Here is a 12,636-nt window from a genome sequence, read left to right on the forward strand (position 1 = left end):
CCAGTCACTTTCTTTAAAATACTTGAAGCAGAAAAATGCAATTCTTCTAATTCATTTTGAAGGACTAGCAATCTAAGTATTATTAGAGTTTTATTAGACAATGAAGAAATGTTTTCTCATACCTAGCCTATGATTTTCAAAGAGCACTTAACAAAAATCAGCAGGATGGTTCTTAAGAAGGCATGTTAAGGAAAGAGGGTGCAGTGATTTGTTCGCAGGGAAGAAGTAGAGAAAGTGCTTCCAGTCAACAGGCCATCACCTACAGTGCACACAAACTTTACACTACAGGCATGCTGCTTACCTCTCTGGTGGGCACTAGGACCAAAGCATAGGGTCCATCACTGCGCTGTTGACAGAAAAAGAAATGCCAATGAGTAGACAGGCAGGTACAGGCTGAGGTAGGAGAGTCAGAAGGTTTTTAGTTTGAGGCAAGCTTGAGCTATATGAGAGACTGTCTTTAAAAAGAATTATAAAGTAAATCCCACGAGGACAGATGGGAGTTCAGACTGAGATAGATAAAATTTATGGGTTGTCAGCTAAAACCTTCTGAAGCTTTTCTATGGAAGAAAGAGAGGAGATGAGAATGGCCACTACACCTATGATGACAAACTATGGTCCCAACAGTCCTGCCCATTCAACCAAACAGGATGAAAAACTGGAAACTGGAAGACAAAATTACAATCACAAGGATATGATGTCATTTTATCTTAGATGGGGGAAACTATAACAGAATCAATAAGGCATTGCAGTCAAGTAGCTGAATGTAAAATATAAAAATATAAAAATCAATAGCCAATTGTGGCTGGAGAGATAACTTGGAGGTTAAGAGCACTGGCTGCTCTTCCATTGGGCCAGATTCAGTTCCTAGCATCTACATGATGGCTCACAAATGTCTACAACTCTAGTTTCAGGGGATCCAACACTCTCTTCTGGCTTCTATGACAATGCAGACATGTGGTGCACAAGCATACATGCAAACAAAACATACACAAAACAAAACAAAATCACCAAAAAACAATAGCCAGTCAGGCACGGTGGAGCACATCTTTAAACTCAGAACATGAAAGGCAGAGAAAGGTTGTCTGTAATTTTGAGGCCACTGTGGTCACTACACTGAGTTCCAGACCAGCCAGGACTACGTAGCAAGACCCTGTCTCAAAAACAACAATAACAAGATAGAGCAGTACAGTGAACAGGAGAGCAATTCATTGTACCCCGTGGATGCCCAAGCACACATTAGGATTACAGACCATGATGCTAGATAAGAAAGAAAAGAAAAGAAAAGAAAAGAAAAGAAAAGAAAAGAAAAGAAGGAAAGAAGAAAGAAAGAAATTAAGAAAGAAAGAAAGAAAGAAAGAAAGAAAGAAAGAAAGAAAGAAAGAAAGAAAGAGGAAGGAAGGAAGAAAGAAAAAGAAAGGAAGGAAAGAACCACCAAAATTCAACGGCCTTTTAAAACATGAAAAATTAGATGTAATGAAAAAAACTTCACACTTATAATGGCAACATCAAAAGATACAACTATTATATAAAAATATATGAAGTTTATAAGGAATGATGGCTGGTGTTTACAATCCCAGCACTTAGGAACTGAGGAGGGGAATTCTGAGTCTGGTGTAGACCTGGATCACACAGTGAGAAACTTTCAAAAAAAAAAGAAAGGACTCAACATTAAAAAGTGATGAGGAAGTTATTCTATATGAAAAACAACTAAAACACACCCGAGGGGCAGATTTTGTTAAAGGAAAGATGTATTCTCTCCTCGAGAAGAATCAGTATCACTGTGACTGCTCCCTCCCCCTAAATGAGTTTAAACTATAAGGCAGTCCTACCAGATGCCCCGGGAAGCCACTAAGACACACTTGTGAGAAAACATCCCACAGGAAGTGACTTAAAGCTGTAGCAGTCACAAGGCAGCACCACACATAGAGGTTACAAGAGCAACTTGGGTTTGGAATAGAATCAAATACAGAAAGACTTGTAAAGCATCCGTGTACCGATGGGCCGTGACCAGATACCACACTGCTGGTAGGCACACACAGCAGTAAAACCCCTAACAGATCAATGCTGGCATTAGCTATTAACACAAAACTAATCCCACTTCCAGGAATTATTCCTACACAGCCACATGTGTGTAAAGGAGCTGAAGAATATTTCACAGATGCCCAGAATTGTAACTGTTGTCTGCAGCACAATACTGGACATAACGTATGAATGCCACTTGCCGATATGGGCAAGGCTCAGTAATTTATGACACTCACATAATGAAAGGCAAAGGGAGGAGGAGCAGGGTCAGAGCTACATGAGACCCTGCCACAAAGCGGCAAAATACAAGCAAGCAGCACAACCAGGTGACACAGTGAGAAACTACCCAAGGCTTGACAACAGCAGCACAACTGCAATCCACGAGAACAGGGTGAGGTTGGTCTAGACCACATCCTTATCAAAAGAGGGCAAGTGATAGCATATACAAACATCTGTGTGCTTAGCACAATGCAGAAACAAAGGACTCCACATAAAAAGGTGACGGGAAAGTGTGCAGTCCTCTCTGATGACTGCGACAACCTGCCTGGGGAAGGTGAGGCTTTGTTTCTACCCTATATGTCCTTGGAATTCTTTGAATAATTTAATTTGTTTACACATGTTGTATCTAAACAACAAATAATAAAAACCCAAAGCAATGTAAAGAAGGTACTATAAAGTCAAGGGAGCCTTCCTCGTCAAGGGCTCAGAGGGCATGAGCAAGCAACTTGTGAAAGTGAAGTTGGGCTCGACAGCAAATCCAATTAGGGTTTGGCTTTCATGTCGTGCACTAGAAACATTTGCTCAGGAGAGGAGGATTTAGAATTTGAAGCAGAGTAGCCTACACTCAACATCAACTTTGTGAGACTACACTGGAGCCCCAGCGAGGAATAGTAAACATGCTAGTACAACAGGATTAATGTGCCACCATGTGATGGTAGGAGATTCCGACATTTCAAAAGGTGTTACTACACAGACAAGAAGAAAGAAACATCAATTCCTCAAAGGCTGTGAGTACATGAAGCAGGATGGATACGATATTTAAAAAAATCAGAGCCAATTCCAAAATAACTGGGAGAGCAGATGTTGAAGGAGCCTACTCACACCAGCCCGCAGCTGAGAGCAAGCTAGGGTCCGAGGCTGCTGCTTATGGTTTCCAAGTGACGTAATTCTATGATGAATTGCAAGGAGCTACATTGAACACAACTAGAAACAGTGAATTAAACTGAGGCTTACAGGGTTCAGCAGTTAAAAGGCTTGTTGCTTTCACACACACACACACACACACACACACGGACCTGCACTTAGCCAGTCCTAAGAAGGTCACGTTACTTATATAGGTTGGTTTTTGTTTTTTGACAAAACTGAGTTTAATCTCAAGGAAACATGAGAAAAAAACAATTGAGGGGTGCTCTGAAAAATTCCTGCCTGGCAGTGAGTCTTGTGCCTCACTATAATTCTAGTTCCACGCACCTGATATCCTCTTCTCATCTCCACAGGCACTAGGCATTTTGAATAAACATATATGCCAACAAAACACCTGCATGCATATAATGAAATATCTAAATCTTTAATCTTTAGAGTTTATAAAAGCTTTGTTTTTTTTTTTTTTTTTGAAACAGTCATGATTGTCTAGGTCACCTGTCTTCTAACTCGCCATCCACCCAAGTGTTGGAAGTACAGACATGTGTCATCACATTCAGTTTGGAAAACCATTTCTACAGGACATTTCAATCTTTGATCTTAGTGATCTACACTCACAAGGCCTGTATTAATACCTCTGAATGTAAGCAGAGCCTCACTGGTATTTGAAATGGCCACATGACTCTGCTGATGGAGATGACAGCTAGAATCTAGTGACCAACTCCAGATGCTAGGTCTCAACACTTACACGAACAGTTCACGCTATCTTATGGTAACCCTGGGAACAGAGGCATAAAAGGATCTACCCAGTTAAACTTGAGATGGGAGAGAATGTCACAACAGAGTGAACTGAAAACACACAGGCCCCAGGCTCAGTCTCAGTACTGAAATAAAATAAAACCACCACTCAGTCTAGGGTTTGAGTAGAGCCTCCCACCTGCCTGTCACCTGCCTGATGTCACCTGACCTTTTGCTCTCAGTTTACTATCTGTGAGAGCTGGGCTGGAACTGTAGGATTAACTCCAGCTCAAATATTGTCAAACTCTACAGCTTGGTATAAAGAAAGAAAAATTCTTTATTAGACATTTCTCCTAGAATCTGCAGGTAAGTAAGACACATAGAAAGTTACAGTCATTCTTCTCTGTGTGCTAGAGACAAGGCTAAGCACTGTACATGAACCAGCTCTCTATAAAGTTCTTAATGGGGAAATCATTTACCCTTAGAAAATGGAATTCCCCACTTACCTACCTCAGAAAAACCACTGTGAGCAATCGGCTGGCCCATAGCTCATGTGCACTGCCTCAGTTTGCTTTGTACTGCTGTGATAAAACACTGACCCCAAACCAGTTGATTTAGTTTACAAAGCCATCATGAAGTGAAGTCAAGGCAGGAACCTGGAGGCAGGCTTTGATGCAGAGGTCCTAGAGGAATGCTGCTTACTGTTCTGTTCCTTGCGGTTTGCTCAGCCTGCTTTCATATAGCACCCAGGACCACCTGCCTAGGGCTGGCACCACCCACAGTGGGCTGGGTCCACCCACGTCAATTACTAATCAAGACAGTGGCCCACAGATTTGTGACAAGCTAATCTGATGGAGGTAACTCTTCTATTCAGATTCCTACTTCCCACATATATAGGTTTGTGTCAGATTGACAAAAAAACCAATCAGCAGATACACAGGTAGCTCTAAATGGACATTAAGTTTGAGGGGGTGGGGCTGGGAGGGAAAAGCAGGGAGAATAAAGGAGGAACAAGATCCACTCTGGATACATGTATGATGGTTGGATAAAATATTTACTTTAAAAAACTGCTCAGCAAGACATGGTGACACAAGCCCACAATCGCAGCACGTGGAGGGCAGAGGCAGGAAGACCAGGAGCTCAAGCTTAGCTATATTACACCTTTCCTCAAACGACAAAAAGAAAAGCAAAGCCCACAGCTTGGCATTCTAGGTCACTGAGCCACAAGACAAGTGACCGTCTGTGGAAGTGAGTGCAGTCACAGCATGCACTTCTGCACCCTTCACTTCTTCAGCTAACAAAGCAAGAACACAAGGTTATAAAGAAACACCACTGTAAATATTCTTATAGAACAATCATTTGTAACTGATTTAAAAAAAAAATTTAACCTGTTCATTTTGGAAGCTCAGGCTTTTACAAAAAAAGTAAAAATGGACAAATTATACAATTAACTCCAACATTCTCAATTTGTCCACACCATCATTAAAACTACAGAATTATCAGAACCAGGAAATGAGTGCTGACTCAATATTAATCGATAGACTTCATTAAAATCTTACCAACTGACCTCTAGGTGTCTGTTTTCAGCCTAGACCCCATGCATGTCACTGCCTTGCTTTGTCATGCTGTCTGTGACAATTCTTCATCTATAACATTCTTTAGTAATCCTCTTTTATACCCTCAACCCTCTCAAAGACTGCCAGTCAGGAATTTTTCAGAGCACCCCTCAATTGGTTTTATCTCATGTTTCCTTGAGATTAAACTCAGTTTTGTCAAAAAACAAAAACCAACCTATACAAGTAATATGACCTTCTTGGACTGGCTAAGGAGTAGCAGCCAGGGCTTCCTGCTGCAGTGACTGTCTTTCCATATCTGTTCACAAGTCCCTCTATGGACACTTGAAGGCCACTGAGGTACCATTTCTCCTCTCATTGTCAGCTCCTCAGCTTCAGCCTCTGATGATGCACGCCAGAGACAGTTGTCCAAGTGCTGGCTCTTCCAGCTCCTCACTTCTCTTCTCTTCTCTTTATGGTTAATAATCCACCTGAGCACTGGCTCTACACTGTCAGTGCTCATCAACACCCTAGTTCTGATCTCACCATTTTCTCTCAAGTCAAAGTAAGGGCACTACACCAGTAGGACTGTTTGGGATGTAAGATGAAGTCTGTGCCCACAGTTTACAGCAGCCATCTGGACTTCTCAACCCAACTTTAGCTGCTAGTTTGCCTAAAACATTAACCATGTTTCACAACCAAGATCAAAGTCTAGTGTTGACTATGTTAACAGCCTGACTGCTAAACCCACGAATGGCGTTCATCTCCACAGTCGGTACTAATAAACCACCATGCTCTTCCCATTCAAAAGAAAACACACTGGAACCTACACAGCTGTAATCTAATTCTGCATGATATACAACTGACACCCTAAATATGAGAATAAATGGACAAGGGCCAATCAAAGCATGTTGGAGCATTTCCCGAACAGTAATTCCGTAGGAGGTTCAAGGTTGGGAACTGTGAAAGACTAAGAAAGGGCCCCCAAACAGGGTGGAGCCTGTAACAAAGCTTCACCACAAACCTGGCACAGACGACAGAGCTTCCTCTCTCGAGTCACATAAGAGTTAAGGTGGGAATCTATGCCCACTGGTACTTGTATATGGCCTTGGTTGTTTCACTTTCTTACAGTACTAGGGTCACAGGACACCCATAACTTGACAGTGGGCAGAGGATGGGGAGTTAAGAACTGAGGTGTGCCCAGCACTTGGCATGTCTGACACACTGGAAGCATTAGACCTATATGCCCTCCACACGGACAGCAGTGACCGTGAAGAGTATATTCTACTCCACTCACTCACACTTATCTTGATAGGAGAACAGAAAACAATACCAAGTGCAGACAGAACAAATACACTATTATTACCACTACCTGCCTGAAACCAGGCAGCAGCACGGGCATAGCAGACTACAGTAGAGAAATACATTTTCTGCTCACCTGTATTTTTGATGTCAGTGCTTGAAGAGACTGGACCACAGGGACGCAATAAGCAAGAGTTTTACCTTTTAAAAGAGAGTAACATCAGCTGGGATGCACACAGGTTCTGCCTCTGTAAATAACGCTAAATCTGGGAGAAGCTAAACTGTGTGTTCTAAATCTATGAGGCACTGCATCTTTCTGTCATGATTCCTGACTTTGCTTTGTAATTCAGTACTCCAAAAAAAAACCCTGAAGCTGCAGCTCCTTAGGTTATCTACAAGGGAGCTATGGTGCTTTTCACATTTGATAGAAGCTAGCCTGACAGCTGTATGTGAAAGCTAAGAAATGGCTACTTCCAGTTCTCTCTCCCTCAGCTAAATGGCTTCTGTGGTAGTGGTGTGTCAGGTGTGAATCCAAGCCAGCCTCTGAAGACAGAAGGACTAAAAGGAAGCTCTGAGCTTCTCCTTGCCATGGCTAATCTTGCAAGAAGGCAAAAGTGGGGCAGAAGTGCAGACCAGGTAGAAAGTGATCTATCCCTGACACTCTATGCTCAGGCAAGAACTGCTTTCAAGCCATAAACTGTCAATCCGTCCAGAGAGAAGGCTGGCCAACAGCAGCAGGCACACAGGAAGCAGCCGAGCTCAACCGTGAATACTCATCACTAGTGACCATAGCCCCATCACCACCTTCTTCCACTGTAACGACTTCAGGTCTCCTATCAAAAGCAAACATGGCTGCCCTTCCCCAGACAAGACAAGTCAGACGTTGCAACCACAAACACCTTCCTGAAGATACTTAGCATGTGACCATGGGCTAGGTGCCTCAGGATAAATGGCAGAGTAAACAAACAGCTACTGACCTGAGCCCGTCTGGGACCGCACTAGGGCATCTCTGCCTTCCAGCAGCACTGGTATACTCTGCTTCTGAACACTGGCGCAAAAGAGAGAGCACACTTCTTTACCACATGGCTCCATCATGCATGCAGGCAGACTACACAGGTAACCTGACATACAAAATACCCCTCTACTTGGATTGCCTACTTACTGCCCAAAGTGCTGAGTGGGATGCTGAAAAGGTATTCTAAAAGCTTGTTGCATTGGAAGCACTTATAAAAGAGAAATTCAGAATTAGACTATGAGCAGTGACATGTGTAGTCATAGTTCACTTTGCATAAGGAAAATGCAAAACTATGGAAGAATAGACTCCTTTAAAACTCCTTAAACTTGACTGAAAGTGGGAAAGAAAGCCAGAAATCGGCTACAGTATTAAGCTAGTTTAAAAAAAATTTTTTTTGGCTAGGTGTGGTGGCACATGCCTTTAATTCCAGCACTTGGGAGGCAGAGGCAGGTATCTCTGAGTTCAAGGCTAGTTTGGTCTACAAAGCGAGTTCCAGGACAGCCAGGGCTACACAGAGAGACCCTGTCTTGAACCCCCCCCCCCCCCCCCCGCAAAAAAAAAAAAGGAATAGGCATAACAACAAATCAGAGTCAACCACATACCCTCCTGCCTGGTGTGTAGCATGGAATTGGGAGCATGTAACACAGGTAAGATTTCCACACAGAAAAGCAAAAGGAGGCTTGTGGGCACCCAAGTAACAGCAGCATCTCCCTTCAAAACACAAGGAACAAGTACTGAAAACAGTAGCTACATGAACATTAAAACCCAATAAGCAAGCCAAGCCAGGCACAGTACACATGCCTGCAATCTTAGCATTTGGGAAACTGGGGCAAGAGAAAATAAGTTTGAGGCCAGCAGAACTATGAGAACTATGTCACAAAAGCAAATAAATGGAAAAGGCTGGTGGTTCTCTATTCTTCCATATTTTTGCATTTTGCTTATGCAAAGTCAACTACAACTACACAGCTCACTGCTATAGTCTAATTCTGAATTTCTCTTTTACAAGTGTTTCCAATGCAACAAGCATTTAGAATACCTTTTCAGTATCCCTCTAAACCCTAGCAAATATTTACTGCCATCATTTTGGTTGACCTTATTTTTACTGTTAAGAACTAACACGACCAAATACTGTATTTTGGCCCAAGTCATTTTCAGAGATGTCCTAAACCAGCTATGTATTGCAGTAGGGAGCTTGAGTGCCGAAACGGAAGGAAATCCAGTCTGCATACAAGCAGGTAGGGAATCCCATAGGCTAAGCGCTAAGTCAAGACCTTAGCAGTTTGAGTAGTTCCCAGCACCCGACACGAATGTGCTCTGCCTTCCATGGACAGCTTGTACTCAAAGAAACCTTAAGAAAATCAAAAATAGCTTCAACCTCTTACCTGGTCATAATGGACATTTTTAAGACTGTATTTATTGTAGAAATCTAAAAGAGAATATGAAAATAAATATTACTTTAATGCAAATATATTCAATGACATAAAGACAAACAGCTGGAGTGACATCAGCACCTTATATTAAATTAAAGCCACCAAGCCAGTCCTTTCAACTGGGGGTGAGTCTGCCCTCTACCCTATAGTATCTGCAGGATTTGCTTTTACAAACTGATGATATATAAGGCAATCTCATAATAACTCCGCTATCCAAGCCCCCCTCCCCCACATAACACTCAGGCTGAGAAACAATCCTACATAGCCTACCACACACAAAAAAAGGTCAGTTGTGCCTGAATGACAAGGGAATCCAGGCTTCCAATGTTTTTTTCTCTCCCTTTTCACAGTAACTAGAAAACTCATGCATGCCATTAAACAAAAGGGAAAAGAAAAATGTCCATTTGCTTGTAGAAACCACACTTCAAACAGTCATTTTGCCTTTATTCTCTGAAAACATGCAGGTCTTTGACAGTAAGAAGGTAGCTTAGCTCTCTCCCCAAGGTCACAGAGACATCTGCCACCATAGCAACATCACACTTATCCAGAAATTAGAAGTCTGCTTTAAGCCCAATAAACCAAGTCTGGAACTTAAAAAAAATCACTGTGGAGACAAGAGTGGGGATGGCAGCACAATGCTGCTGTCAGGGAGTGAGTGACCTATCACCTGAGGTTACCCAGGTAGCCAGGAACAGAAACAGACTGAACATGTGTTCGTAAACACACACACACACACACACACACCCTGCAAAGCAGTGCAGGATACTTACTAGATGTGGGTGGAGGTCCAGCTCCTGGAAAGCTTCTGGAGAGAACACTTGCTCTCGAGCCTGCTTCACTACAGTGCTGCAGAGGAAAGACAAAGTGTGCATCAGTGCCAAGGCAGCAGTGGAGAACGAGGTGTCCGTGACTGCTCACACCCGCGGCACACCTGCACTGAAAAACACACCTGTGGAGTTCTGGGATCTCAGGGTTGTTTTTAAACAGCGACGAAGTCTTGATGCATAGCTTCTCCTCTTGCCTTCCATTGCCTATACTGTCCAAATACTTCTTTGGAGGAAACGTTTTGTGTGTATTCCCTTTAAATGTTCTCTGAGTTTCTTTATCACTGGCTTTCTTGGCCAAAACAGAGGATATTTCACTCCTCCGTTTTGCTGGTGGAGCATCACTGGACACTTGGTGCTTTCTCTTGGTAGCCTCTGTTTGCTGTGTTGTTCCCAAAAGGAAAGATCAAGAAGAGGTGCATTAGTCCATGAAGACAATCCTCAGAGTGAAGCCTGACTGCCCACAGAATGTATCTCTTCCTGCAGAGATCATTATGCCCCATATGCCAACCATCAGTTTAGGGTTTACAACCAGATTCTTTGGCTTCATCTGAAATGGGGGTGGGGAAAGACACACAATCTCAGTCCGTTCATCTAGCAGTCCTCCATCCATCTGAACTGTTAAGTTGCCCAAGATAAGAGTGGGATCAGGAAGAGAGAAGTGTCCTGCCAGCTGACATTAATCAATTCAGTCCATTCTAAGGGAAGCAAGAATCTACCTTGTGATTAAGCACTCATACTTATGAAGTTAAACCACACCCCTAGGAGTCCGTTTTATGTGAGAACAGAGACACACAGGGAAATGAAATCTGTTCTTTATTTTTTAACCAACAAAGCATGTTAAGACAAGACCATTTGTTAAGGCAAATGGGATGTCGAACCAGTGCATGCCCAGGAAGTGGAAACTGTCATTACTGTTCTTCCCTAGGGCTTGGATCTGTCGTCTTTTTCCCTTGAGCTGCTCAGATTCAGATGGTCTGGAGTCAGTTCCTACTTGCCATCCCCACTCCAAATGAGAGTGTCGCTCCATCCATCACTGCTATGGTACTGTTTCCAACCCTCCTTGCCTTTAGAGTCCCTGCCTGATTGCTGATCACAGACACACCGTCAGGTGCTTCTCACCTGTTGCCTGTCCTCACAACACGAATGTGATTAAATGCATGGTGCCCAAACTTCTAGAACAGGGAGTCTCAACAGTTCTTTCCTTTGGGGGTGCAAACAGCCCTTTCACAGGTGTTGCAAACTATATATTTACATTGTGATTCATAACTGGAGCAATAGTAGTTATGAAGTAGCAATGAAAATAATTTAATGTTGGGGGTCACCACAGCATGAGGGACTGTATTAAAGGGTTGCAGCATTAGGAAGGTTGAGAACCACTGCTCTAGAAGAAACATCTGGATTTTCTTTAGCCTTTACTTCCAGTCTGAACAAGGCCATGAGTAGCCAATGCCTTCAGTTTTAGTATACATTCTCTTCCTCTTTACTTGAAACAATGACTTGTGTTTATACAATCACTTGTTACACAGAGATGGTCAGCTTCAGACCAATCTACCAATGAAAAGGATAAGTTTCTTTTCCTGACAATCATAAGAATTCCTCTAAAGAATTCAATGAATACAATTTGATGAAATATTGAATATTAGTAAAATAATCCTACTTCATCTTAAAATTTGTTTTTGCAAAGTTCCAAGTTTATGAATCTTCCAGTTAAAGGAAAATAAAGTCAGCTTTCATGTCTGTTGGATCTTTTGTCAGAGAGCACAAGATTTGCAAGCCTCACCTGACAGTTACAAAAGGCCTGAAGGTCACCCTACCACAAGTTTCTTGAGCAGAACTAACAGTCCCTGTCCACAGAACTCCTCCACTCAGGATGCAACCTATTCTGTTCCAAGCCACTCTCAGGTTTAGGAGGCTTTTCAACCAATCAAGACTAGACTTGCCTCCTTGAGTATCCAGGTCCCATCATGATGAACGGTACTGCAGCAACAGAGCAAGCAGAGGGTCTCCTTTGTTATACATCTTCCCTTTTCCCGTCTTTAGACTAAACACACCAGGTTGCACACAGACTGAGACACCTACGAATTCTATTCACCCGTTACAGATAAGTCAAAGTCTCTCGAAAATAAGTACTCAGAAGCTAAGATGACAGCTCACACATAGAAGCCCAGCACTCACAAGCCTAAGGCAGGAGGACTGCTGAGTTTTAGGTCAGCCTGGGCAACAAAGTAAGTTCCCAGCTACCAGGCTAGAGTAAAACACAAACAAAACAAGTGCTGAATTCAAGCAGGTTCTCCACTGCTTTTAGGCTAACACTGAAAAATCTCCAGGGAGATCTAGGAAGCCTCTAGAATACAACCTCTACCCATCTCCTCAGCTTCAAGTTCACCTTTACCCTTTGCCAGTCTTTCTTAAATTCCCAGAATGTACTGTGCTCTTCCATGAAGATAATGCTGAGATGCCTGATTAACGATAGCCTATTTGGCTAGAAAAGATCATATAGTTATGTTTCTTTGAAGGCTATACATCAAATGCTGAAAGTTATTTCTGGGAATGGCAACTGTAGGTGGGGTTATATCTTTTAATTTTTCTTAAATGAAACTGTATTACTT

The 12,636-nt window shown here is 42.6% G+C and overlaps 1 protein-coding gene across 1 annotated transcript in view; it reads right to left on the bottom strand.

Moving 5' to 3' along the window:
- Nucleotides 1-12,636, bottom strand: part of Ddx31 (DEAD-box helicase 31) — a 65,299-nt gene that overhangs the window by 50,482 nt on the left and 2,181 nt on the right. Inside the window, exons 2-7 of the mRNA XM_021180170.2 lie at nt 10,150-10,406; nt 9,971-10,046; nt 9,153-9,196; nt 7,733-7,803; nt 6,892-6,956; nt 302-346 (exon numbers count right to left, since the gene is read on the bottom strand). Coding sequence (XP_021035829.1) covers nt 302-346; nt 6,892-6,956; nt 7,733-7,803; nt 9,153-9,196; nt 9,971-10,046; nt 10,150-10,406 — 558 coding nt within the window. The remainder of the gene's footprint in view (nt 1-301; nt 347-6,891; nt 6,957-7,732; nt 7,804-9,152; nt 9,197-9,970; nt 10,047-10,149; nt 10,407-12,636) is intronic.

The sequence above is a fragment of the Mus caroli genome, unplaced genomic scaffold, assembly GCF_978045245.1.
Source record: "Mus caroli unplaced genomic scaffold, Mus_caroli_1 scaffold_2, whole genome shotgun sequence".
Lineage (NCBI taxonomy): Eukaryota > Metazoa > Chordata > Mammalia > Rodentia > Muridae > Mus > Mus caroli.